Source organism: Amphichorda felina (assembly GCF_050947745.1).
Source record: "Amphichorda felina strain 45539 chromosome Unknown scaffold_2, whole genome shotgun sequence".
NCBI classification, from domain to species: Eukaryota; Fungi; Ascomycota; class Sordariomycetes; order Hypocreales; family Bionectriaceae; genus Amphichorda; species Amphichorda felina.
The window spans coordinates 302,161-328,599 of record NW_028145048.1 but is presented as its reverse complement, the minus strand read 5'-3'; the positions used below and the strand labels follow the sequence as shown (position 1 = coordinate 328,599).

Here is a 26,439-nt window from a genome sequence, read left to right as displayed (position 1 = left end):
TCAACTGCTAGTATTATTACCCGACACAACAATACACTGGGACGCGGGTTGGTTGAACACTCGTTGAAACGGATAGATTAAACCCCGGACGTAATGTTTTCAAGTCTCCTAAACTCCGCTGTCCTGATTTTGAAGACACGGATCTTTCAGCGTCATTGCACAATCCAATACCTGGCTTACCCCCGGTAACTCCGCCTTGGGGGCGGAATATGCGCGTGCAGCACACCGAGGACTAACATGTGATAGCTTTCACCAGGGCCGCATCTAGTTCCGTATGACACGCTGAGGTAATTGGGTGGGAGAGTGATGGAGTGCGAGTGGCTGTCCGCCACCGGGGGGATGCCACTCCGACTCCGACATGTTTGTATTTGACGGAAGCTCGGTGCTAGAGCTCGCCGACTTCAACTTGGACATCAACCACATCATTTCAGCGGCCCCACTAGAGGTCGTGCCTGTCAAATATGGCCATTTACACGAGTAAAGAACGGGGACGGGAGATGCATATTAAGAGTAATGTCACATGTCGTGTAATATGTGTATTGACGCTCATGCCGCTCAAAATCCATCCATAATACACCATACACCATCCCAGGCGGGGCCAACTGCTCCCGTCTCGTCTCTCATCCGCATCGCTTCTTTTATCCCGTCAAGTGCTCAAAACGATGAAAGAATTCAACGCCTGTCGTTGCGAATGCTGAGCCCCTAACCCATTTCCCTGTGGTAAAGAAAAGTAAACGTTGAAAAGTCTCATCGGGTCAATATTGTCGGGTCGCCGCCATTTTACACGTAGAATAAGACACCGGAACAAAAGATTCAAACCAAAGTAGGTTATACAAAGGAAACAACATAGTTGCGGGGTATGATTGTCGTGAACCATCTCATCTCGTCGTTCCGTGTGACCAAAAGGTCGGTGGCTATGTTAATGGACGATGCTGGCATGTGGTTTGATATGCTTGAATGCGAGATTCGAGGCCAAGGAGCCGGTGTTCGCCGTAACTCAGTATCATCGGTCTATCCGGGATGGTGGAGCCTGCCACCCATTAAGATAGGCCATCAAACCCATGCCAATCAATACCACGCCTAGTGCCGACGCATAGGGCAGACCAGCCTGAACTTGCTGCTGCCCTGGCATCGCCCTCTTCTCGCGGTTCATGGGCGTTATCGTATTGGCTCTCGAGAGTGTTGGTTTGTCACTCATGTCGTCGTTAGAGCCGGTACCGTCGGCCGGCGGGATCGTGGGTGCGTTGGGAGTAACCGTTGAGGTAGAGTCGGTGTTATCGTCGGTTGCTTCGTCTTGAGTGTCGGTCTGTCGCCCTCGTGACCTTGATCGCCTTTCCTCCTGTGCCGCCGCTCTAAGGGCCTCTTCCGCTCGGAGCTGTGCAACCATTTCCGCCAGAGTCTGGCGATCAGCATCGCGCTCTGACTCGGCAACTTCGCAGCGCTGCTTCCACTGCTCCATCTGTTCTCTGAGATCCTTCATTTGGTCTTCCATTGAGTCTATGCGGGCCTGGAGCGCCATGGCGGTCTCATTCGCCGCATCCGACTCGGGAACTGTGGCCTCTGCTGGAGCATCCTTCGTAGCGTCGTCCTCAACACTGAGTTCCTTCATCGCCTCTACTACTTCGGCGGCAGGTTCCGAGGGAGCCACCGCAGATCCATTAATGTGGGTGTTGGCCGACTCTTCGAGACGCTTAGCTAAGCTCTCTGCGAGCTCTCGTGCCTCCCGCTCCCTCTGCAACATGGTTTCAAGCTCCCTCATGCGAGCGGTTTGCGAATCAATATCTCGCTTTGCGCTGTTCAAGGCTTCCGTGAGCTGCACAATTTGAGAATCTTGCCGGACAGGTGATGGCGCCTCAGGTGGACCCGATTTGGGTCGTTCAGTTGGTCCTCTTTTCAATGAGGGGACTGTAGGCTTCTCCGGTAGTGGTTGTTGCGGAGGTGGCGCTGGTGGTTCGGAAAATCGTGTCTTGGGATCGGGTCGGAAGGGAAGACCACCGTTCACCATGTGTGAGGGTTTTGGTGGCTCAGGAGCTTCGGGTTTCTCCAAGTCTTTGACGTCGTTCTTGGAAAGTAGAGTATTGACGAACTGACTCGTGCGATTCAGATCCTGGCCCTGTAGTCGCGCACTTCGCATCTCATTCTGTTTCTTGTCAGCACCCTGCAGACGGGTACAGGGATGTCACGGAGCTTACCGATAGCTTCTTCAGAATCTGGTCTGTGGCGATGGGTGATAGGAAGAACGGACGCTGTTGAACCATGTTGTTTCCCTGGCCATTCATATGTCCGGCATGTGGCATCATGCGCCCATTGCTAGCCATAGACGAGTTGCTTCCGGTACGACCACGCGTCTGCACTGCGCCGGCCGGAATCATCATGGAGCTGTTGGCCGGGTCGAGGTCTCCAAAGTTCATGTCCAAGACATTACTCGATGAGCTCATGAAGCCTGCATGCTCGACCTTTGCAGCCACTTTGTGGTGAACTACGGTTTTCTGATCCTCACTAACGATATCGATACCGAGTTCGAGGTGGTCGCCAGTCTGGAGCTCATGGGGTTCTGATTCGCGGTTCTCCTGAGAGAGACGCGTCCCATTGACGAATGTACCGTTGGAAGATTTGACATCTCGAATATATATCTTGCCGTTCCGTTCGGCGTATATCTCGGCGTGCTGTCTCGACAGGACTTTACTGTCGAAGAAGCCATTGGTGGCAGTAGGGATGGTCTTCTGGTTGGTCTGACGCCCTATACGGAGACTGTCGGGTGTAAAGGGCACCCCGATGGTTTTCCTCTCGAATGTGCCGTTCAGTGATAAAAGGTAGAGCACAGGTAGCCCCGGGGGCAACTGTTCAGCAGGCATGGGACGTGCCATCATGCCCTGCGGAGTCATTTGCACTTGGTTTGGCCCGGACTGTAGCGAGCTATGCTGCATGTTTATACCGTTCGGCCGACTTGCGGGGAGTCTCGAAAAGTCGGCCTGCACCTCCCCTTTCGTTGGGGGCCAGGGCTGGTTCCGCGGTCTCTTTCGTGACGCGGTGCTGGCTGACCACTGACTTAGATCCGAGGTGACAGACGAGGGTGTGCCGGTAGACTGGGCCCCATTCGTGAGAACGGTCGAAGCAGACGAGTTGGATGAATTCGAAGACACCGAGGAAGATGAGTTGGTTCGCGAAAGTGTCTTTCGCGGTACACCAAACATTCCTCTGACGTCGTCGGGGTTCATCGAGTTCCCGTCAATGGAACCCCATCCTGGTCGAGATATCTGGGGGAAACTCGGGGGGTTTGCGACTGCCGTCATGGGTCTTGATACGGAGAGGTGCTCGTCGAAGAAATTGCGGCGTGGCGAACGCTTCTCGATGGTTGTCGATGAGAACAGTAAGGGGGCGTGTCGACGCGGATATCCGACCACCCTACCAGCAACCAGATACTCCGAGGCTAAAACAGCCGAGCTGTGGTTGCTTCAAGAGCTCCCCAACAGCCGTTGATTCGTGTTGTTGGATATAGTGGATAAGGGGCCGAAGGGGTACTCTGATGATGGACGATCGGTTAGCGTGAGGTCCTGTCCGGGCGCGGCAACGGCCTGGTCAATTGAAGCGCGGCCCTGCGGCCTGGGCGTGTCCAACCAGAGCTCGGCCCGAAGCCTGTCGATGCAGAAGAGTCGTGACACCTACAGGGAGATAAAAATTCGCTGTCGTAGGCGTGTGGACGTGGGTCGTGGTCGAGGACTCGACGTAAACTGCCAGCTGGAAGGAAAGATTTGGGTAGGTTGTCTCCAGGTCTCCCCTAAGCGCCACCTAGCGTGCTGAACCTGGAGGCAAAAAACAGTGGGGCGGATGGCCTGACCGCCGCAGTACGGATGGGAGAGCTTAGAATGTTCGCTCGCAAATAAAAAAAGGATGCTGACCAAAATGTTCCGCTAGCGATTGATTCTTCTACACTCGATAAGCGACACCACATTATCCCATCTGCGAGTATCGCCGCTTCCCAACGTCCGACTCATGATCACAATTCACGTGATCCATTGTCAGTTCCAGCCGTCTTGACGATGGTTGGCTGCGATTGCTGTTCAGCCCCACTCTGGCCGTTGCACGCATTAACTTTCTGCCGATCCGGCGCGAACCACTAATTGGCGCCGGAAGCGAAACCTGGGGAACCGAAGTTCTAGTTAGAGGGCAGAAGCTCAAAAGAAAAGCCACCGACATCCGGCCTTCCTGGAATACCCTCGTTATTGCACACCATTTGTGTTGTTGAAACGACAAAATGCCTCCCGTTGCGGCTGTGAACGCTGGTGGCCAGCATGGGCCTTCCAACTTTGACAAGCGTACGTCTGCTCATCTGGAGGCGAAGCCAGGCGGATCTAGCTAACTTGGAGTTTTAGTCAAGATGGGCGCCATGATGGGCGGAAGTACGACACCGAAAAGACCCGATCCACCGAGACGAGCTTGTTGCTGACGATAATTTAGCCGTTGGTTGCATCATCGGGTTCATCTATGGTACGATGGGACGTGTTTGAGATTCGGGAGTGGAAGCTAATCGGTCATAGGAACCGTCAACATCTTTCGTTACGGCGCTGGTTCGAACGGCATCATGAGGACGCTTGGGCAGTATATGCTTGGATCTGGCGCAACCTTCGGGTATGTACTTGCTTCGTGATTCTCTTGAACAACTGCTAACCGAGCTTCCTAGCTTCTTCATGGGCATTGGTAGCGTCATCCGCACAGACGCCGACCCGAAATTCCACGAGATGTATATGCAGGCGCAACGGCGACCGATAATCTGGAGAGCACACCCTGCTTGGAGGAAGAGTTCGTAAACCATTGTAGGCTCAGCCCTACCGTCGATCGACAGCGGTCGATCGTGTACCACTTTGACATCATGTATTATACATCAGATACCTTACCTCGCCAACTTGCGTTTATTCGCATCGCATTTGTTGTTTCCCCTTGCGCCCCTGACTCGACTAGCGAGACCCCTTGGAATCGGGTAAATGTGGCGGTGCGTTTTGAGAGGCGCTGATGCCTGATTTATCTACAGGACATGGGAACCTGTGACGTGCTGCGGGTGACTCAGCTGACGACCTGAAGTGTGACAGAATAACCACATCTCTTCTCTTGTGGTAGTATTCCAACACCGGACATTGATTGTATCGGTTATGGCCGATATCCACTTTGGGTAACCGATACGATGCTACCTTATTTGAAAATCCGGATGTCGGCTTCTACCTATCGATTTGAATACTGAGTTACTCAAAGACCATTGGATACGGCAAGCATGGCCGTAATCGCAGGATGGGCAAGTAGCGGCCCGATTTGCTCATCAAGTCGCACATGGCTGATCTGTGAGATGGAAGAAGTCCAATACGGCGCAATCGCCAGCCCTTCACAACTTCCGCCGACTCGGGTCTGGGGCTGAATTGAAAGCTCCAGAACCCTGTCATTGGAACAAGTTAATACTGAGCGATGAATTGGGTGCCCTCGTGACGATATAACGAACGGTCTGGGCGAGCCGCGACCGTGGCTCCCATCTCAGCCTCTCGGGGGCGTTCATATAATCTGGCAGTTGGCGTCGTTTATCTCGTGTACAATATTCGTACACATCTCAGGGATTCGTTGTGCCGGATCGACAGATTGTTCGGTGGCCCCGGCTCTCGTTGGGGGAGAGTGATGATCGTCGAGTGGCTGGGATTTCTACCAGCATATTGCTTTTGTCGTCTACAGAAGCGAGATCGGCCAGGCGAGGCTTGTTTCCAAGGCACCTAATTTTGTTTTTAGACGTCTATTTTAGCATCCGTATTGCATCGGTTCATCCTCAGGCTGGGGGGTTTATGATTAGGGACTCTGGCACCACAGTCGTGTTGCGGCGTCGCTGGTGCGGGTTGTGCGACGACTCGCGCATTGCTTTCATGCTTCTATTCTCGGGGATTTTACTGATCGTCTGACAGTGTATCCGTATTGTCTATGGAGCCATGTTGGTTCCTCCTGTGGTATATCGTATCCGAACCACACGGCCAACGGGAAATGCGGTGGCGTCCCGGGAACTCCCTGTAGACCAACCTTGGGCTGCCTGACCATATCTTAGTTGGAGGATACTGCATGGATATTGGTGTACAGAGTCCTTAAGACCTCGACCTAGCCCTCCTGGACGGGGAGACTTTGATCTTTCCTCAGGAATATGTATGCTTGGGGCTGACTTGCATCAGCCATCTTGCTCACCACCATTTGCTCACCACCTCATCCCCGTCCGTGAGACGTGCGCCACACCGAGCGTTTGTGATCGAAAGTATCAGCGTCTCTGCAGCCTGATGGCTGAAAGAGATGGACAGAGCATAGAACCGGCTCGCAATTACTTTGAGGGTGGCCAGAACCTATATAAACAGCCGTGTCGCTCTCTCTGAGGAGGACCAACCTCAACAACATCGCCTTTCGCTTTTGAAACTGCATACCAGCTTTTGCTTTCATTCCCTTAGTTCGATAAACTTCTTCACCCAATTAACCATGGGGAACTTTCAAAGTCGATCGATTGTTCCCCCAGAGAGCCCAGGTATCTATAACTTGGGTAGTCTGGGTGGTGATATAGGGCAGCAAGTCACAAACGGGTAAGGTCTATATAGAATCAAGGATTTCCTGGCTAACGATGATGTAGAAAATCAGTGTTAGGTACGTTTGAGGCGGAATCACTACCTCCGTTCCTCTCCAACAATCCGCTCCCTAATGGGTATCCATGGAGTCACTTCGACAACCGGACCAACTACTACCATGAGACGCCCTTTACTGGAGTTATCCGCTCCTATGACTTCACAGTGAGCCGGGACTACATTGCCCCAGATGGCTACGAGCGCTCAGTATTGCTCATCAACGGGGGGTTCCCCGGTCCTCTCATAGAGGCGAACTGGGGAGACACCATCCAGGTCACTGTCCACAACAACATCACGGAACCGGACGAAGGGGTTGCCCTCCACTGGCATGGCTTCTTACAAAAAGGCATGCCTTGGCAAGATGGAGTCCCGGGCGTCACGCAATGCCCCATTCCGCCAGGGAAGAGCTTCACTTATCAGTTCCAGGCCGATATGTACGGCACTACCTGGTACCATTCGCACTACTCTGCTCAATATGCCGGCGGCCTCTTTGGACCCATAGTTATCCATGGCCCAAAACACCACGAATACGACATCGACATTGGTCCGGTGATACTTTCGGATTGGTACCACGAGGAGTACTTCGATTTGGTAGAGCAGACAATGGCTCCCGATCCAACGAACTCGACACCCCCGGTCTTTGCTGACAACAATCTTATTAATGGGAAGATGAACTTTGACTGCTCGACTATCGCACATAATGACCATACGCCCTGCGTCAACAATGCGGGCGTGTCCAAGTTCAGGTTTCAACGTGGCAAGACCCACCTCCTCCGTCTGATAAATGCTGGCGCAGAAGCCCTCCAACGATTCTCAATCGACGGCCACAAGATGACAGTCATCTCCAACGATTTTATCCCAGTCGAGCCCTACGAGACAGATGTGGTTACTCTGGGTATTGGCCAACGGAGCGACGTCTTGGTCGAGGCTAACGGCGAGCTCGACACGTATTGGATGCGCAGTAATATCTCTTCCATCTGTAGCCTTGCTTATAACCATGATGCCATGGCCGCCATCTACTACGACGATGCGGACGATACCAAGGAGCCTTCGTCTGTTCCATGGCACGCCCCTGAACCTGGGACGTGCGCAAATGACGACCTGCACATCACACGGCCCATCATGGAGCAACCGCTTCCGGAGGCGGATCTAACATATAATATGGAGATAAAAACGTTCAAGAACGAGAGTTATGTCGACCTATGGACCCTTGACGGAGTAGCTTTCAGGAGTAACTACAACAGCCCAACCCTACTGTTGAGCAACCTCGGAAACTTCACATTCGAGGAGGAATGGAACGTGAGAAACACGAAAGCTGCAAAGAGTGTGAGGGTAAATGTTATCAACCACAGCCGCGTTGCGTAAGTTTCTACCCAATCTTCAAGCGAACCCTACTAATGCTGCTCCAGCCATCCCATGCATCTCCACGGCTTCAACATGTACATTTTGCACGAAGGAGACGGCGAGTGGGATGGCACAGTCATTCACCCTGAGAACCCTCAGCGCCGAGACGTCTTCCAGGTTCGCCCGAAGGGGCACCTCGTGATGCAGTTCGATGCCGCCAGCAACCCAGGCGTGTGGCCTTTCCACTGCCACATTGCCTGGCATGTCTCGGCGGGCTTCCTCGTTCAGTTCCTCACCAATCCTGACGAGGTCCAGAAGATGCGAGTCCCAAACGTCGTGGCTGAGACGTGCCGACAATGGGGGCATTGGACGAACACGAATATTCCGGACCAGATTGACAGCGGGCTTTGAACAAGGCAACCCCAAGATGTGCAGGGATTTTGGATAGATTATCAGTGACTTTGGCTTACGGTAGACGGTCTCTGGAGTTTTGAAGGTAGCGAGCATAGCGGTCTGGATGAATGCTTAGTGCTTGGTGAATTTATTGGTCCGATGGACGCTTATATCAATGTTTGAAATATCCTTAAAATTGAGCATGATCACTACTCCGCCTCGGTGCTATATGGTCTATATTCTCATCTTCTATCGTGATGGGCTCTGCATGAGCCAGATTTCCGTATTCACTGCAACGCCGTGTAAATTCTCATAGCACTGATTTCTCAACGTCTCGAGCCCCTTCCGTATCCTTCTCTTTCCCATCTTCTCCAGGCTTAGTCTCCGATATACCGGTCTCACTAGGCACTGGATTCTTAGACTCTGAATCTGGTTGGGTCTCTCCTTTCGGTGTCTCTGTGCTCTCCGTGTTCGATGGGCCTTCTTTCAATTCCAGTTGCTCTGCATCGAACCTCTTGCCCTTCGCATCCGCCTCGCTTTCTGGACCGGGGGAGTCCTCAATCCTCAGGGCCGCCTCAACCTCCTCAGTCAGCTTGTTCACCTCCTCCTCCACTTCCTCTTCATGCTTTTTCAGAGTCACCATTTGTCGTTTCGCCTCCTCCTCACCGACAACGCTCTTCCACAACTCTTCAAGCTCGTCTCGCCACCCAAGCTCATCCGCCAATTTGCGGATACCGCTGTCGCAGTCGCCCAGGGCGAGGACATCATCTGCGCGAGTACCCATATTGCCCACCCTTTCCAGATTGAACAGCACTCGCGGCTTGCTATCGCGAGCCATTTCAGGTAGCCCCGCGAACGGGTACACCGACAGACTTGTCCCAATGACGAGCACTAGATCAGCCATCTCTAGCAGGTGTGACTGTTCCGAAAACGCTGAGGGCAGCGCCTCCCCGAAGAAAACAATGTCTGGCTTCACCAGCCCGCCGCATGCCTCATCCTGGCACCGCGGCACAGAGCCCCGTTCCACATGCTCCAGCATCACATCGTCCGGGAACTCGCGCTTGCAGTCGATGCAGCGCTGTGTAGCGAAGCTGCCATGGGCCTCGACAATCTTGTCGCCGGGGACGCCGGCGCGGCGCTCGAGGCAGTCAATGTTTTGGGTGAAGAGCTGGCGGAGGAGGCCCTTGCGCGCAAGCAGGGAGATGAAGGCGTGGGAGACCGTGGGGTGGAACTTGCCCGGGTAGAGCTCCCGGGCGAGGACGTAGAAGGGCTCGGGGTTTTCGCGGAAGTACGAGATGTCAAAGACGGCTTCGGCATGAGGGAGATTGAGGCGCGCGAGATTGGCGTAGAGACCTGTGCCCGGTGATCGAAAGTCGGGGACTGGGAAGAATTGGTCAGTCCGGAATCTTGGGCCTTGATGGCGCGCGGGGTTGAAGTAACATACTGCCAGCGGCCGTGGAGATACCAGCGCCCGTGAGGACGACAATATGCTTGGCCTTGCCATTCTTGATGTATTCAGCGACGGCGGACAGAGTCCTGTCTGACAGAGTCTCAGGCGGGACACTCTCGTCCACGAGCGACGAGGATTCTTGTCCCATGATGCGACCAAGCCAGCGAGGGACACGAGGCCCTTTCTTGGGCTTGTGGCGGTCGCGACGTCGTCTACCTATGATGGCGGTGGGGTTGCTGAAGAGAGATGATAGGAATGAGCTGTGCAGGGGCATATGAGGCCGAGATGTGATGTTCGGACTGTTGCTGGTATGTATCTTCGCGGGCTGATAGGGCTGAGTCGGGATGTCCCACAATCGGTGCCTGGGCTGGTGCGTTATCGATTAAGGAATGGCGTTCATAAGTACGTCAGAGCTGCCAAAAATGATGACGATTTTTCATCGTGAAATACCGCGTCAAGTGTCCCCAGCATTTCTGTCAGCTAAGTCTGAGGTGAATCGAATTTCGATCCCGGGTATCCGTCATCCTCAACATCTCAACAGGAGCTTTAGTAGGATGGCGTTTGTTCACAACACTAGGTTGGCGTCGGACAAACATATTTATCTCACTGATTTATTAGTTGTAGCCTCCTTCAGTCGCGGCGTAGTTACCATGTGATCACCTGACGAGATGGGGTCCTTTCATGTGAGAATGATGAAATACGTCCTCAATAATACTTCGAAACCCTCGATTGATCTCTAATTTAGGATCCCCGTTCAAATCAGTCGTGAATCTCAACGCCAAGCAATGCCCATACCCCAAAAGAAACCAAACTATAATATTATCAGCCGTGCCGCTCCCGCGCCTGGGCAAACTGCTCCTCCTGCAGCCGGGCCAGCTCTTCCATGGACATCCCACTGTTTGCAAATTTATCTTGCTTCTTTTCACGGCCCTGAAGGATGCAGTTAGTATAATTTGATGATTGTGAGATGGTGAGTCTGGCGTCTCACCTTTTGGACCTCCTTATGTTCAGCTGCAGCCTCAACCACGGCGGGTACGTAGTCCGAGAAGCCAAGTTGTTCGAGAGCTTTGGTGATGTGATCGCAAGCAATCGTTTTCTTGGCCTCTTTTTCAGAAATCTCGTTTGCCTCGGATGAGATCAGGGTGATAAACTCGACACAGCATTCGATAAGCAGATCCCTCGCCTCCTTCGCGAAACCAATACCAGTCTGGCTGGGTAGGATCTCGCTAACAATTTTCTGAACCGTGGCTAAGGCAGGGGCGGGTTAGCGGACTACAATGTTGACTGATCCTGGAGGTGTTGCCGGCCGCCTCGACGCAGTAAGTCACCCACAGCGTGGCGAGATCGTGGTCTAGGCATCACCGTCAACGTACGTACCCTTCGGGAGTGACAAGTCATCGTTGCCTGTGTGTATAGCGTTAGTCCTGGTTCCCACACGCAGCGACTAAACGTTGGCCTTTCCAACCTGTGGAAGAGCCTGGTTTATCAATGGCATCCCAGTATTTGTCCTGAGCTCGGACGGGGGGCTTTTTTTCTCCCTTTTTCCTACCCATGTGGAAGGAGACAGATCGATGGCGAGGGTGAGGGGGAGTACGGATGGAGGACTGCTCCAAGCAGAATGAATGCAAACGGCGTGCAAAACGCCGAATTAATTAAATTGAATCGTTTTTTTTTTCAATCTCAAGTGGGATGCCTTCGATAAACATGCGTGTCTGTTGTTTGCAAAGCAAGGCTCGATGGCTCCTTCTTCATGGCATCTGTTGGTGCTGTATGCGCCTTCCCGCCACTCGGCGATTTGAAAAGCCATCATGAACGAGAGAAAAGGGGTGTGCGCAGGTGTAAGAGTAAAAGATTCACTTACCACCAAACTCGTGATCCGACATGTCGTTGTAAATGCGCCCCGACTCACGTGTGAATAGCTGATCTAACTGTGCCTTGTGGCGTAAACTTGGACAATGATGTAATATGCCCCAATGCAAGTAGTCGATTTGAACAACAAAGAAAAAAGAACTATTAAGGGGTTTTGCCAGAGATCAGAGGGTAGATGATAGGCGGTGATATAGACGATGTCGCGATTCGCGCCGTGTGGTGATGAGCTCCAAAAGATGACCTCAAAACCTCGAGACTCTTGGGGTGGGACCGGGCAGCGTTCATATAAACGTGGGAGTCGCGCTGGGTGCTGGCAGCTGGGGACCTCGCTGTTGTTAAGGTTCCGGGCAGCGGATTGGCCCGGATCGTGCACGGACCACGGGGGCTCTGCTGCGCGTCTCCATTCCAAGCACCAACAAAAAGGAGAATTCTCGTTTTCGTTTCTTTCTTTCTCTTCCTTCCACAACACTATCAGTCAACCATGACCTGAACACCAGCTGTCCTCTGCATCCACGACAGCGCCTTCAATGGCAGCTATGACCCATTGGTAAGTCTTTGCTGTCTTCTTCATCGTGATTCTTTTTTTTCAATGATGATATACGTTGTCGCCCCAGTCTTAAGAGGTCTCTGACAAGCCTCTGGTGCTGATTGACAGTCTTAGCCAATAGACGTACCTGATTCAACCTCAGCACACCTTCTTTGTTGTCTACTGTTACGTCGGGAGCATCTGACTAACAGACAATGACAGATCGCTCCAAGCTGTTGGCTCATCTCTCGCGCGAGCACTCGCCTCGAGCCGAGCTTGTCATTATGCTCTTCCGATCTGGTGCTATCAAATATCGAAGTCCTACGACGGAGATCATTTGATAGCCTGTGTGCAATGCAGGCACAATGCATGGGCAGCGAAAGAGCTAATTCCCAACGCAGCCCTAGGGTGACGCGTTGGCATCCTCAGTTGCATTTTTTTCCGCACAACGTAAGGTAAGGAACGACTTTTTTTCTTCTTTTATCAACCTCATTGCGTGATGATAATACTTATTCCATGCTAATCCTGAATCCTGTGATGAGCAAAATAAGAGCTTTTCATCTTTCGACTGACTTGCAATTCTTTATTTCTCGCTTTTTATCTACATCGCTTGGTACCTTGGCAAATGGCTAACAACTCCAATGCACAGATATACACGAACCATCACTGCTGGTAGGCGGCCAGCTCCTGCGAGTTCCAACTGTCGTCACGTCAGTATACAGTGTCATCCTTTGTGAGGTGTGATACATACGCCACGAACTTCCCGCTTAGTTCCTTAGAGGGGTTGGCAACAAATGCTGCAATGACATTGCCCGGCTGCTCAGGCTCCAGGAGCTCTCCTTGGTTGAAGGCATCGACGAAGCTATCATACTGGGCTCGGTTCATGCTCTCCTTGCCCTCGGCTCGAAGTGTCGCCTGCATATCGGTATTGACGCGGCCAGGCGTAACAGTAATGCTGGTAATATCTGGCTCCTCGACGGCAATGTGCGCCGAGATTGAGTTGATGGCCGCCTTGGATGAGCCGTAGGAACCCCATGCAGTATAGGACTTGACTGCGGCGCCTGAGGATACCCACAGGATGCACCCCTTGCTCTTTCGTAGTTCTGTGAGGGCTGCTTTGGCCTAGAGTCTGTTAGCGCTCCTCCCGGATGGCGATCCCTGGAACACTGTACAATGGCAAGATTACTAAAGACGTTCACGTCGAACACATGGCGAAACTCCTCAATTGAGGTGTCCGCGAGCCTCTTGGGAATAAGCATTCCGTGGTTGATGATAACACCATCAACTTTGCCAAACGCCTCGACTGCGATGTCAACAATCTTGGTGGCAGTCTACATATATTATTAGCAGATTCTCGGTAGAACGAAAAAAAAGTATTATGAATTTACACTGGGATATGTGAGATCGCCCGCGACATATTCCACCTGGCCAGGATGCGACTTTTTCACAGCCTCAAGGGGCTCCTGCGATCGTGCTGCGAGGACGACTTTATGGGATTGGCTGAGCAGGCGCTGGGCGATGGCGGCGCCAATGCCCTTGCTGGCGCCTGTGATAATGAAGACTTTGGGAGCCATGGCGAGTCGATTGTGTAACTTGGGTAAAGAAACTGAGGATGCAAGATTTAGGGACAACTTCGGATTGAGATGTTGGCGCTTGATTTGTGCCTCGTTGGGTGGGGCCCCAGCAACTGGCGCGTTGACACAACTGGTGGTGGGGCATAGCTGCACTCACGTCATGCCTTCACACTTACACCTCACGACACTTTACCGTCATTTTGGTCTTTGAGTCGGATACGATGGCAACAACAGTCATTCTTGGTAGTGGAATCATCGGCCTGTCCACGGCCCTTCATCTCTCCAGGCATCAGCCCGGCTCTTCCATTCACCTCGTGGACTCTTCCCCCCAGCTCTTTGCCTCCGCCTCTGGTTACGCTGGGGGCTTCGTGGCAAAGAACTGGTTCCAGCCCAGCGTCGCGTCGCTAGGGAAGCTGAGCTTCGAGGAGCATAGAAAGCTTGCCGAAAAGGAGGGCGGCAGGGAGAAGTGGGGATATTCAGAGAGCGTGACGCTGAGTCTGGAGTCATGGAGGCACCGACCGGCTGGCAAAAACACCGAGGACTGGCTCCTCGAGGATGCGAGTCGTGCTGAGCCCGTGCGCGATAGTGAGGACGAAGGAGAGAGTGGAGATATCCCGCGATGGCTACGGAGGGTCGACGGGGATATCATCAATGTGATGGATGATGGGAGTGGGACGGCCATTGTGCACGTTTACCCTGTGGCCCTTCGAATCTCGCTTACCTTCCTAACTTGACACAGTGACCCCTTGAAACTATGTCAGTTTCTCCTGGACAAGTGCAAGGCAGCAGGTGTACAGCTCCATCATCCAGCAACACCCCTTCGCATCGGCACCGATGTGAGGGGTGAGCTCGCGAGTATCCGGGTCGGCTACACGGACTCATCTACCGAGACTGAGATTCCCGCCACCCGGATGTTGCTCTGCTGTGGCGCATGGACCCCGCAGGTATTCAAGCGTCTGTTCAGCGACGCTTCGGTCAGCATTCCCGTGGCGACGCTGGCTGGACACTCGCTCGTTGTTAAGAACCCTTGTGACCACGGAGGAATTGACAGCTCCCACTCCGTCTTCTGCACCCTGGGGGATCTGTCGCCGGAGGTGTTCTCCAGGCCTAGTGGATTGATTTATCTCTCGGGCGTCAACTCGTCTGCAACCCCGCTGCCGCAGCTGGCGACGGGGGCGGAGACGGTGCAAACATCTCTCGACGAGCTCAAAGCAGTCGCTCGACGGGTGTTTGGGCTAGGGGTTGGCGAGGAGCTACAAGTCGTGCGGACGGGGCTGTGCTTCCGGCCCATCACCAGCCGGGGCACGCCGTTTCTCGGACGGGTCGGCGATGAGCATCTTGGCACGGGAGTTGGAGCGAGGCCCGGGGCGGAGGGAGGGGTGTTTATCGCGACTGGTCATGGGCCTTGGGGGATCAGCCTGAGCTTGGGAACGGGCAAGGTGATGGCGGAGATGATGCAGGCAAGACCGCTGAGTGCGGATGTGAGCAGGCTGGGTCTGTACGAGTAGCGATGGTGTCTACTATCTCTCTTTCCGGAACATTCGGGGTTGAGGGGTTTGTCACTACCGAAGAATGCCAAGATAGAAAAACCGACACACTGGTACTCGTACTCATACTACACCTAGTTGGATGGGCTGATGATCGTGGGGATCACGTGGAGACGCGGTGAGGCGGTCGGTCTGTACGTCGTACGTAACTAGCCGCGCCTTAGTCTCAGGCCCAGACCCTCCACACCGGAGTCGGACTCCATCCGTCACTCCAAGCCTCCAACCACTCACCAAGATCTTGGTTCTCTCGACAACTTCGGCCAGGTTCCTGACCGGCATCGATGGGAATGAGCCCTGGCTACTGCATAGACATGGCTATGTACCAGAGCCCATCATGAGCTTCGCCCGGAAGAGAGCTGCTCTAGCCTGCACTTTCTGTCGCAGCAGGTTGGTCATTCTCCACTCACATTACAATTTGAGAACACAGAACTCTGACACTTCTTTAGAAAGCGTCGGTGTGACGCCCGCAAACCATCATGCTCCAACTGCATAGACTCCGAAGTGGAGTGTCAGTACGATGATCTCCCTTCACAGCGGTAAACACCCTGGGCATTACTCTAACTGGGCAAAGGGCTAATGAGTCCGCAGAATTGACACCTCGGGTGGAACGAGAGAGATCCTCAGTCGATTACGCGACATTGAGAGCCTCCTCCAGAGCCAGGGAGAGAGGATCGCTTTTTTGACTTCCGAGGCCAGGGGCGTCCCGGCTGCCCACCCGTCGCACAATGAGACCTCGCCTCAGAGCCAGGGCTCAGTCCCCATGACAGGCATGCAGCCCTCGTCCAGTATGCCATTCACGCCATGGGCCTTCCCTGGGCTCGATGTGCAGTCTTCTATGCCCGATCTACCACCTCTCACTATACCCGTTGGGCATAGAACCTCCTCCAGCTATCTTCTGAGCCTTCCATCCATGAAGGCACTTATTGGAGAGTACCCAACCGACCTATTGTACCTCCTCGAATCGAAAAATTCCCTACCAGACGGGCTGGCGTTTGACAGAGTGTCGGTGCCGCAGCCGCTGATTGAGTTGAACAAGGAAGACGCAAACGATCTCGTCTCATCCTTCTTCTCTGTCGCCCATCCCCACCATCCCATCCTGGACGAAGCCGAGTTTGGTGAAATCTATCGGCAGTTTCTCCAAATAGGGCCTGATTCAAGCATTGAGAGCGCTCTATGCATGGTCGTCCTCGCGCTCGGGGACGTTTGCGCTTCTCTGCCTACGAACCACCCTGAGGAATTCGGCAACTCACCTCCAGGGATGCAATACATGCAGCATGCCATGCCGACTCTCATTTCTCTCTCCTCGTGGTCTTTCTCCTACAGTCTTCTACTTCCACAGGCGCTGGTGCTGGCAAGTGTGTACTTTGCCTACATTGTGCGGCCCTTGCACAGCTGGCGGCTCATCTACTCGGCGTCTACCATTCTACAATTCAAACTCTCAGGGTAGGTTGCTAGCAATTCAGTATCCTTACTGGGCACTAATAAGAAACTAGAATTGACTCGAGACAAGAGGGACCAAACTCCAAAGAAAGCATCATCCGTCTCTTTTGGTCATGCTTTCTTGTCGAATGTGATCGCCTGGCAGAGCTCGAGCTTCCCCGAAGTGGGCTCCAGCAGCTCACTGATGAGATCAGTCTCCCCAGCTGCGCCAATCTCGGACCGATGCAGTCTACATGTTATCTGGCCGAGATCTCCATCCGGCGGTTGCTGAACAGCGTGCACAACTCGCTTTATCCAAGCAAGAAGCATGTCCTCACACTCTCCGCAACGTCCCTCATGGCGCCGGATGATTTCTCGATAAGAGACATCGCCTCAATGATGTCAGTCTGCGATGAGCTACACTCCCAGTTGGAAACATGGCACTCGTCCATACCGGAGCCATACCGACCAAGCCTCGATGCTGGACAAGGCAGTGAGCATGGCGACCGTCAAGATATTCTACGAATCCGATACTTTGCCGCGAGACACATCATCTATCGTCCCTTTGTCCTCTACATGGCAACTCACGGCACGCAGCACGCAACGGAAGCCATGATGGACAAGGCCGCGCTGTGCCTTGACAGCTGCAGACAATACATACACAATACCACCAGGGTTCTTCGGAGACCTGGCCAATACACTTGGACCTTTTCCGTGTCGTAGGTGGCCTGGCAATCAAGAGTGCGGACTATGCTAACTTTCCACAGATCTCTTGGTGCTATCATTATCCTGACACTGGCATCGATGAGCCCAGACCTGAGACATATGGTGCCCGACATAGACGAGTTGCAAAGTGCTGCCATCGAAAATATCAGGCGCTGGGCCTTCTCCAGTCTCGAAGCAGTCGTGTCAATATTGGAGGATGTACAGAAGAAACAGCGAATTCTATCCCGTGTCTAATCAATGTGGATTTTACACTACCCATCCATATGGAAAACGAATAACACTAGACGCCGAAAATATCTCTCCCAGAACTAATTTACAACTCCCCTCCCGTGGGCTGAGCCATGATCTGCTGCCCAATCTCGCTACTCCAGAAGCTTCCGTTGGGGTAGGTGTACTTCTCCAAGGCCTCCTCTGTGTACCCGGTGGAGTAACCCGGGGCCAGGGGTGTTACATAGTGGGCGTTCTCAATCTTGGACGGGTGGCGCAGGTTCTCGCGGTGGCTGTCGGCATTCTCGAGCATCGACTTGCGGCCGCTGACGGCGATGTAGTCGATGGTGCTGAGGTGGGACGTGAGCTCGGTCAGACCCATGGCGCCGTTGTGTGGCACGCAGGGGACGTCGAACTTGAGGGCCATGATCATGACAGCCTACAAGGGGGTTAAGGGGGTGCGCGGACGGGGGGCTTGGGGGAGGTGCTTGAACATACCAGGCACTCGTTGACACTGCCCAACCGGACGGCGTCAATCTGGCAAACATCGGTGGCCTCGGCCTGCAGCAGCTGCTTGAACGTGACTCTGTTCTGGGCCGCTTCACCGGTCGCGACGCCGACACCGTAGGGCTTGAGGGCCTTCCGGATGGTGGCGTGTCCAAGCACGTCGTCGGGGTTGGTGGGCTCCTCAATGAAGACGGGCTTGAATTCGACTAGGTGCTTCATGTACTCGATGGCCTCGGGAACGCTCCAAACCTGTGGCCTTGGTTAGCATCACTATTCCGCCTTCTGACGTCTCCGGATACGTACCTGGTTGGCGTCAATCATAATCTCGTGGCCCTTGTCGTATCCCAGCACTTCTCGCACAGCGGCCAACCTCGCACGGTCAGCCTCGATGCTTGTGCCGACCTTGAACTTGAACACGGTGTAGCCCGCGGCAATGGTCTCCTCGAGAACCTCCCTCATACGCTCGCCCGAGAAGGCCAGCCATCCCGGGGAGGTGGTGTACGCAGGCACGGCGCGGTTCTCGAGCGCCTCCTGCAGACGGGCCTCCTTGTTCTTGTGCGTCTTCTGGAGCATCTCGATGCTCTCCTCCGGGGTGATGACGTCGGTGATGTATCGGAAGTCGATGCAGCGGACAATCTCCTCGGGCGTCATGTCACAGACAATCTTCCACACGGGCTTGCCGAGGATCTTGCCCCAGAGGTCCCATACGGCGTTGAGCACGCCGGCCACGGCGAGGTGCGTGACGCTCTTCTCCGGGCCGACCCAGCGGTACTGCGAGTCCGACACCATGTACCGCCACGTCTTGCCCATGTTGCGCGTCAGCTCGTGCATCGTCTTGCCGACGACTCGCTTGGCGAAGATTTCGAGGGCCATGCAGATCAGCTCGCTGCCACGGCCGTTGCTGAAGGCCTGTTTGACGGATTGGTTAGCTGAGCCAAGTTTACCAAAAACGAGGTCGTCCCCGTCTGACGTACAATTCCCTCTCCGACGAGGTCGCCGTGGTTTGTGTTGAGTCGAATGTACGGGTGCGAGCCGTTGGTCCCGACGTGCATGGCATCAGAGCCGACGCCATCGAGGCTGGTCGGGAACCTCAGGTCAACGACCTCAAACGAGGTGATGGTGACATTGCCCTCGGTGGGAGACGATACGGAACCCATTGTGAAGATGGTGTGGTTTGTGATTGATGTCCGAGGGGAGAATGGAACAGGAGGAGAAGTCATGGCTCCCGATCCCTCTCGATGAGACGACTGGGTTTTGTTGCCATGGTTCCTCAGCCGTCCGGGTTTCGGTCCAGATCCTGCGAGACCCCGAACGCGCCATCGGTAGAACCGGGCACACGATGCCACTCTCCCCCGGCGGAAACAGGCATGCTGGTTCAGGAGGAGCCGTTTGGAGACTGCGGGGATGTGCGGAGTCACAAGGGTCGCCTCGGGGGGGTGGAGTGGAGTTGCCGCCTCCCCCCGTCGTGTATTTGTTCACGAGGTGCGTACGTGGAGACCTTGGCGGTCTATTGGGACAAGATGGGCAGATTATGGTTTCTGAATGGGAATCACAGACGTAATTCTGCATTGCCAAGACTGCGGGCCAGTTGCAGAAATTTGGAGAGAGAGAATGCGCAAGGGGATGGAATAGGCCGACATGGCCGGGATCGGCCCTCCCGGCCATGCCCATACTGACAATACCGTCGGCCACGACTTGATTTACACAACGGCAATCTTGTCCAATTTGTGTCTGTTCCAAAATCTCCTCGTTCAGATACTTTCAATATGCCTCGATCACTACTTCCGGGCATTTATGCCCCTACGCAAATCTTCTACAAGGACGGCAGCGACGAGCAGCTCGACAATGAAGCCATCCGCAAGCACACCATCCGTCTCGCCAAAGCCGGCGTCGCGGGCATCGTCACCAACGGTTCCAACGGCGAGGCCGTCTACCTGACCGCCGCTGAGAGGATCGAGGCCACTCAGACCACCCGTGCGGCCCTCGACGAAGCCGGCTTCTCGCACCTCCCGGTGATCGTGGGCGCATCCGACCAGTCTATCCAGGGGACCCTGCGCCTCTGCGAAGATGCGGCCACAGCAGGCGGCGATGCCGTGCTTCTCATGATCCCGAGCTTCTTCAAATGGGCCATGACGGTCCCGGCGACGATGGAGAAGTTCTTCACTGACGTGGCCGACAAGAGCCCCCTCCCCGTCGTCATATACAACTACCCCGGCGCCGTGGCAGGCATCGACCTCGACTCGGATCTGCTCATCCGCCTGGCGCGACACCCCAACATCATCGGCACCAAGTTCACCTGCGGCAACGTGGGCAAGCTCGCGCGCGTCGCCGGCGCGACCAACACCGTGTCCGAGGTGCTGGGCCCATCATCCACAACCTCGGAGGACAAGCCATACTACGCCTTCTCCGGCATCGCTGACTTCATCTCGCCGGCAGTCGAGGTCGGCGGCACGGGCGCCATCGTCGGCGCAGCCAACGTCTTCCCGCGGGCCTGCGTCAACGTGTACAACCTGGCGGTCCAGGGGAGGCGCGCGGAGGCCATCAGGGCGCAGCAGGACCTCGCGCGGGCCGACTGGGAGCTGACGAAGCGGGCCGTCCCCGGCTTCAAGGCCATCCTGGACAGGTGGTGCGGGTACGGCGGGATCCCGCGAGCGCCCATGCCAGCGCTGGGCAAGGAGGAGGAGGCGCGGCTGATGGAGGACATTGCGTGGATGATGGAGATTGAGAACAAGCTGCAGGATTTTGGCGTGGCGAAGAACTAAACAACAGCGTTTGCTATCGAACATCAACAATAGTTATAAGAAAAAAGAATTAACACAGAACAAAAATAAAGCAAAAAGGCTCATCCGTTACTTTCATCCCCGGGTAACAATCATGCTAACCACCTATTAAACCAGCTCAGAGCCTGCTGCTCAGCCCTCTCAGCACACTCGACCTCATGCTTGTCCTCCGGGTGCATGCGCACCGCGAAGCCATGCTTGGCCCCGGGCTCGATGCGCATCTCGTGGTCGTCGCCCCTGGCGTCGAGCACCGCCTTCATGGTGAGCGCGTCCCGGGTCCTGAGCACGGCGTCGCTGTCGCCGACGACCACGCTGGTGGGCACGCTGGCCATCTCGGCGTCCTGGGGGAGCTTGACGAACGAGGGGTGCGCCGTGAAGGCGGCGTCGATGAGGCGCTGCGGCTGGTCTTGGTCCTGGCCGGGGGCGGAGACGCGCGTGGCCGGGTCGTCGTGGGACAGGAGGAGGACGTGCTTGCCGCCCCAGCAGAAGCCCGCGGCGCCGATCTTGAGAACCCCCCCGGCAGAGTCGAAGGGGGCCGGAGAGCGGCGGAGGGCCTGGAAGAAGGAGAGGACGCCGGGCCAGGTGCGGCTGATGTTGGTGCGCAGGACCCAGGGGATGGCGATCAAGGCCGCCCTGACGATGCTGATGGGCTTGGCGAAGAGGCTGAGCCAGGTGGGGGCCGGGTTTATGATGTGGTCCATGAGGGGGATGACGGCGGGGTTGAGGGAGCGTCCTGGTTCTCGTCAACACCAGAGGGATCAGTTGGATAGTGACTGAAGGAGGAGGATGAGAGGTCCAGGTAACGTTAGGGTTGGTAGTTGATGCATACCCTTCATAAAGTCTGGCAGGTACACGAGGTAGCCGCCCTTGGCGTAGCGGTCGGACAGGACGCGGCAGTTGACAAAGTCCCAGCCAAAGGCATCGGGGATGAGGACGATGAGGCCCTTGGGGGCGATGCCATCGGGAGGCTGGGCGACGTAGGTGGGGAGGCCATGGATGGTGGTGACGGTGCCCGTGGGCTCAGCGGTCGCGACGCCACCGCGGAAGCAATCTGGGCAGGACATTGGTGATGGAAATCTGATGATAATGTCTAGAGATTGTCGTTTGGAGGTGGGGGGAGACGGGGTGGACGGTATGAGGTATCATGAAATCACAGGCGTCCTGTTCTCACAGCATCGTCACGCAAAATCCGATATCTCCGGAGCAGTATGGACGGGACGGCCCAAGTGCACGCCAAAGACCACTTGCATATGTCTGAGACACGCCAGGGTTCATTGTTAAGAACTGATACAGCGTTGAATTCATTGTTGCTATTATTGATTTTATAATCACCTTATTTATCCATAGCCAGCGCCTGGGCGACAAGATCCCTCACCGTCTCACGGAACGGGTGGTACTGGAAGCCCAGCTCCCGCGCAGCCGTCTCGCCATCCAGCCCATAGCTCTCATCCAGTGGCTGCTTCTCCCGCGACACCTTGGCCTCGAGCTCAGGGAACTCGTCGGCCATGATCTGCGCAGCAATGCCATAGTTGAAGTGCTCCGGCGACGCCACCGTGTACCGTCTTGAGCCCTTGTCCTCGCGCAGCAGCGCTCCCACATGCGCCGCTGCCAGATCCCGGACGTCGATCCAGAAGGGCACGCGCGACACAGGCAACGGCGTCTGGCCGCTGGCAATCTTCCACAGCATGGCGTTGGACTCGTTGAGCTGGCCCACGCTGGGCACGGGGTGCACCACGGGGCCAAAGGTCATGGGCGGGCACAGCGCCACGAGGTCGAACCCGGGCTTGTGGTCCTCGACGTACTTCCAGGCCGCGGCCTCGGCGAACTTCTTGGACCCGCGGTACGCGATGACGGCGCTGGTGGCCTTGTCGGCGGCCTCGGCGTACGTGAGCGGGTTCCAGTCGGCCCCCGTGTAGGAGAAGTAGGGGGGCGCCTTGCGGTCTGCATCGAGGACCGACGCGAAGGATGAGGTTAGCACGATGCGGCGGATGCGCGGGTTGGTCGAGGCGGCGGTGAGGACGGCGCTGACGCCGTTGATGGCCGGGATGATGAGCTCCTTTTCGTTGTCCGTGGTGTCGTAGGTGAAGGGCTGTTTGTCTGCCTGTTAGCGGATGCGTGTAAGTGATGGCTATAGTGCGTGTAGTATACTGACGCTGGCTGTGTGGATGATGGCGTTGACACCCTTGACGGCCTCCTCTAGGCCGCCGGGGCTGTTAAAGTCGTTGATCTGGACAAAGTCGAGGTTTCCCTTGTGCTGCGGTCGGCTCTTGATCATCTCCTCGCCTTTGGCTAGGGATCTGGTGGCGCCGCGGACTTTGTAGCCCTTGGTAAGGAGCGTGTCGACGATATGCGCACCGATGAAGCCCGTGGCCCCGGTGACGAGGACGTATTCTCTTGGTCTGATCAGCATGTCTAATAATCTAGAGGATCTAGAGATGGCAAATGCTTACTGTGTCGAGGAAGACATGGTGTTGTTTGTGTGAATGGGTGTTGGTCCCGGGTAGCAGTCCGATTCAGCTAAGCTTGCTTGAGTGTAGATGAAGCTATCAGGCAAATTCTGAACAGATCAATATGCTTCGTACAAGATTCAGACTCGAAATCCATCTACGGATACAGAATTCCTCGAATCCATCTCCGCCCGCAATCGGAGCGCCCAGCCGCGATCGTAAATACGAGTATCACCCACACCAATGACACGACATCACCACACCCAGCGGCTGTCGATGCCGCTCATCCCCGCCAGAAACAAAATGGAGAAACTGTTGGAGAGCCATGGAGACGCCAAGTGGATCTGCCGCCCTTCCTCGCCGCCTCTCGTCGATGCCCACCGGCCGTGACCGGGCCAATGGCTCCATTAGCCTCCATGAGTCGCACCACTCTGCCCAGTCTGCTGACTCTGGCTTCTCTACCGGTCTCGACGTTCCCCATGGGGCGCTCACCTCGCGTGTCAAAGACCCCAGGACCCGGCGGCTCCAGCGTCCCGGGGTCTCCAGCCTCCTCATCAACCACCGAGATTGGACCCAGGAAACCGGATCCCGGGGGAGGAACGTGTTCTTGGCCCAGGATTAGGACGACCTGGTACCAAGTCTAGCCAAGCCTGTGGTCGACTTGTTGACCTACCACCCACCTCGGCATCACAGCCAGTCCTTGCAAGGAGCTTTTAGTATTTAGTCCTCTGTCTCTCGCTGCCCTGCTTCTGGGGAAAGTCGACGCTCCACATTCGACGACTATCGCCTACCCTTTCGGCACTTCTCAGTCTCTCGCAGTCTCAGTCTCATTTCGACACCATGGGGCTCCTGGGCCTCTCCGAGCGCCTGTCAGGCACATGGCTCATCGCCTGGATCACCGTGGCCAATGCCTGGTAGGTATCCCTTGGAAATCCAAGTCCACGTGTCGTAGCTGACACGAAGCAGCTCCATGGCCTGGTTCGGCTATGATCAGGGTGTCTTCTCCGGCGTCCTCATCTCGGCCGACTTCAAGAAATACTTCCCCGAGACCGAAGACCCCAACATCTCGGGCATCACGTCCAGCTGCTTCTCGGTGAGCACGACTCTTCCCCCCCCCTTTCTGATGATCCTATCTGACATATATTGTGACAGCTCGGTGCCTTCTTCGGAGCCATCTTCGCCTTCACGTTTGGCGACCAGCTCGGGCGCAAAAAGTGCGTCGTCATCGGCCTCCTGTGCAACACCATCGGCGCCGTGCTGCAGATCACAGCGTTCCACCTCCCGCAGATGATCATCGGGCGCGTCATCAACGGCTTCGGCATGGGCCTCACCTCGGCCACGTGCCCCGTGTACCAGGCCGAGTGCTCCAAGCCCCAGGTGCGCGGCAAGCTCGTCGTCGTGGGCTCCCTCTCCAACACGGCCGCCTTCTGCCTGTCCAACTGGATGAACTACGGCCTCTACTTCCAGGGCAGCGCCCTCCAGTGGCGCTTCCCCCTGGGCTTCCAGCTCATCTTCCCCCTCGTCGTCGCCATCGCCCTGCTGCTGGTCCCCGAGTCTCCACGCTGGCTGCTGCTGCGCGACCGCCACGACGAGGCCCTGGCCGTCATCGCGCGCCTGCAGGGCAAGGACGTCGACATCCACCACCCGGACGTCACGGCCGAGTTCCTGTCCATCCAGTCGGCCCTCGACAGCGAGCGCCGCGACCGCGTCCCCGTCGTCGACGTCCTCCGCTGCCGCGACAAGACGCAGAACCTGCGCCGCCTGCTGCTGTCGTGCGGCACCCAGTTCATGCAGCAGTTCAGCGGCGTCAACGCCCTGGGCTACTATCTGCCCACTCTCCTCCAGCAGAGTGTCGGCCTGGACGAGCAGATGAGCAGGCTGATGACGGGCATCAACGGCACCATCTATCTGTGTAAGTATCCTGGGATAGTATATGCAGGTGTAATTGTGTGTATGTGACATCTTGGCTAACAGGTGTTTAGTCTCCGCCTGCTGTTGCTTGCTGATCATTGACCGCTTCGGTCGCCGCAAGTGAGTATCCATGTGTTTTGAGACCATCGAGTTCATGGGCTGATATCAATGTGTAGGATGATGTTGTACGGCTCTGTTACTATGGGATCCTGCTACCTCGTTGCCTCCATGTGCCTCAAGGCCGCTCAGAACGACCCTTCCAAGGAGCGCATGGTAAGCGATACCCTCTTGACCACACAGCATCCATGGTAGACTGACAGTCTCTAGCTCGGCCGCGTCACGACAGCCATGTTCTTCCTCTACTACTTCTTCTACGGAACCAGCTTCGCCAAGGTCCCCTGGGTGTACAACTCCGAGGTCAACAGCCTGGGCTGGCGAGTGCGCGGCGCTGCGGCGGCCACGGCGACCAACTGGATGGGTGGCTTCATCGTCACCCAGTTCACCAAGGTTGGTGTCAACAACCTGGGCTGGAAGTTCTACCTGAGTATGTTTTCCCCTCCCCCCATCAACCCCCCATCGATTAATATCGTCGCCCCTCTGACCATAATATGCAGTCTACGTCATCCTCTGCTGGGCCTACTTCCCCGTCGTCTTCACCCTGTACCCCGAGACGTCGCGCCGCACCCTCGAGGACATGGACCAGATCTTCATCCAGAACCCCTCCGTCTTCGTCTTTGGCAAGTCCGACCTCACCCAGCGCGCGCGGCCACAGGCCTTCATCGAGGCCGAGGCGCAGCGCATTGCCGAGGCCGAGGAGACCAAGCTGGGCAGGGAGATGCTGGGCAAGGGAGGGGAGAAGACCGAGGTGGAGCGCGTGTAATAATGAGTCTAATCTTTGGGGTCATGGCGGCGTGTTGTGTAGACTTTTAAGGTCTGGGCACGGCTATGAATGTGAGCGTGTATAATAACGACTTGAGGAGTGAACCTCTCATGTCTGTATAGGATTCCCAACGCTGTGCTATTCTAGCCGGTGAGGAATATGGATCGGCGACCCTGGAGTTTGATTGACTGTATAATATTTAATAAATGCTGTCGAGCAATCCCTGTCTT

General features: G+C 55.5%; 12 protein-coding genes across 12 annotated transcripts; 5 read left to right on the top strand and 7 right to left on the bottom strand.

The window, feature by feature from the left end:
* Positions 1 to 1,003: 1,003 nt before the first annotated feature.
* ACO1O0_001660 (uncharacterized protein) lies at positions 1,004 to 3,194 on the bottom strand (the record flags this gene model as incomplete). The annotated part of the gene is made up of 2 exons (XM_083191143.1): positions 1,004 to 2,140; positions 2,193 to 3,194. 2 exons carry the CDS (start codon positions 3,192 to 3,194, stop codon positions 1,004 to 1,006), a joined length of 2,139 nt encoding a protein of 712 aa, XP_083052357.1.
* Positions 3,195 to 6,489: 3,295 nt separating this feature from the next.
* Positions 6,490 to 8,384, top strand: ACO1O0_001659 (Cupredoxin; the record flags this gene model as incomplete). The annotated part of the gene is made up of 3 exons (XM_083191142.1): positions 6,490 to 6,590; positions 6,638 to 7,990; positions 8,039 to 8,384. 3 exons carry the CDS (start codon positions 6,490 to 6,492, stop codon positions 8,382 to 8,384), a joined length of 1,800 nt encoding a protein of 599 aa, XP_083052356.1.
* A 292-nt stretch (positions 8,385 to 8,676) lies between these two features.
* On the bottom strand, positions 8,677 to 9,964 carry HST2 (DHS-like NAD/FAD-binding domain-containing protein; the record flags this gene model as incomplete). The annotated part of the gene is made up of 2 exons (XM_083191141.1): positions 8,677 to 9,746; positions 9,811 to 9,964. 2 exons carry the CDS (start codon positions 9,962 to 9,964, stop codon positions 8,677 to 8,679), a joined length of 1,224 nt encoding a protein of 407 aa, XP_083052355.1.
* Positions 9,965 to 10,638: 674 nt separating this feature from the next.
* Positions 10,639 to 11,699, bottom strand: NCB2 (negative cofactor 2 transcription regulator complex subunit NCB2; the record flags this gene model as incomplete). The annotated part of the gene is made up of 4 exons (XM_083191140.1): positions 10,639 to 10,746; positions 10,805 to 11,064; positions 11,194 to 11,220; positions 11,678 to 11,699. The coding sequence occupies 4 exons, from the start codon at positions 11,697 to 11,699 to the stop codon at positions 10,639 to 10,641; spliced, it is 417 nt and encodes a 138-aa protein (XP_083052354.1).
* Positions 11,700 to 12,874: 1,175 nt separating this feature from the next.
* On the bottom strand, positions 12,875 to 13,785 carry ACO1O0_001656 (uncharacterized protein; the record flags this gene model as incomplete). The annotated part of the gene is made up of 4 exons (XM_083191139.1): positions 12,875 to 12,911; positions 12,963 to 13,333; positions 13,384 to 13,542; positions 13,600 to 13,785. 4 exons carry the CDS (start codon positions 13,783 to 13,785, stop codon positions 12,875 to 12,877), a joined length of 753 nt encoding a protein of 250 aa, XP_083052353.1.
* A 221-nt stretch (positions 13,786 to 14,006) lies between these two features.
* Positions 14,007 to 15,293, top strand: ACO1O0_001655 (FAD dependent oxidoreductase; the record flags this gene model as incomplete). The annotated part of the gene is made up of 3 exons (XM_083191138.1): positions 14,007 to 14,047; positions 14,072 to 14,474; positions 14,547 to 15,293. 3 exons carry the CDS (start codon positions 14,007 to 14,009, stop codon positions 15,291 to 15,293), a joined length of 1,191 nt encoding a protein of 396 aa, XP_083052352.1.
* A 350-nt stretch (positions 15,294 to 15,643) lies between these two features.
* Positions 15,644 to 17,474, top strand: ACO1O0_001654 (uncharacterized protein; the record flags this gene model as incomplete). The annotated part of the gene is made up of 3 exons (XM_083191137.1): positions 15,644 to 15,651; positions 15,921 to 16,775; positions 16,826 to 17,474. 3 exons carry the CDS (start codon positions 15,644 to 15,646, stop codon positions 17,472 to 17,474), a joined length of 1,512 nt encoding a protein of 503 aa, XP_083052351.1.
* Positions 17,475 to 17,790: 316 nt separating this feature from the next.
* Positions 17,791 to 19,348, bottom strand: ACO1O0_001653 (enolase C-terminal domain-like protein; the record flags this gene model as incomplete). The annotated part of the gene is made up of 4 exons (XM_083191136.1): positions 17,791 to 18,123; positions 18,183 to 18,440; positions 18,495 to 19,100; positions 19,166 to 19,348. 4 exons carry the CDS (start codon positions 19,346 to 19,348, stop codon positions 17,791 to 17,793), a joined length of 1,380 nt encoding a protein of 459 aa, XP_083052350.1.
* Positions 19,349 to 19,957: 609 nt separating this feature from the next.
* Positions 19,958 to 20,953, top strand: HOGA1 (dihydrodipicolinate synthase family protein; the record flags this gene model as incomplete). The annotated part of the gene is made up of 1 exon (XM_083191135.1): positions 19,958 to 20,953. One exon carries the CDS (start codon positions 19,958 to 19,960, stop codon positions 20,951 to 20,953), a length of 996 nt encoding a protein of 331 aa, XP_083052349.1.
* A 110-nt stretch (positions 20,954 to 21,063) lies between these two features.
* On the bottom strand, positions 21,064 to 22,035 carry ACO1O0_001651 (dienelactone hydrolase family protein; the record flags this gene model as incomplete). The annotated part of the gene is made up of 2 exons (XM_083191134.1): positions 21,064 to 21,704; positions 21,801 to 22,035. The coding sequence occupies 2 exons, from the start codon at positions 22,033 to 22,035 to the stop codon at positions 21,064 to 21,066; spliced, it is 876 nt and encodes a 291-aa protein (XP_083052348.1).
* A 269-nt stretch (positions 22,036 to 22,304) lies between these two features.
* ACO1O0_001650 (NAD dependent epimerase/dehydratase) lies at positions 22,305 to 23,438 on the bottom strand (the record flags this gene model as incomplete). Its single annotated transcript, XM_083191133.1, has 3 exons — positions 22,305 to 23,068; positions 23,120 to 23,364; positions 23,422 to 23,438. 3 exons carry the CDS (start codon positions 23,436 to 23,438, stop codon positions 22,305 to 22,307), a joined length of 1,026 nt encoding a protein of 341 aa, XP_083052347.1.
* An 820-nt stretch (positions 23,439 to 24,258) lies between these two features.
* On the top strand, positions 24,259 to 26,209 carry ACO1O0_001649 (general substrate transporter; the record flags this gene model as incomplete). The annotated part of the gene is made up of 7 exons (XM_083191132.1): positions 24,259 to 24,332; positions 24,385 to 24,511; positions 24,571 to 25,330; positions 25,401 to 25,449; positions 25,506 to 25,602; positions 25,657 to 25,873; positions 25,944 to 26,209. 7 exons carry the CDS (start codon positions 24,259 to 24,261, stop codon positions 26,207 to 26,209), a joined length of 1,590 nt encoding a protein of 529 aa, XP_083052346.1.
* Between the last annotated feature and the right edge of the window lie 230 nt (positions 26,210 to 26,439).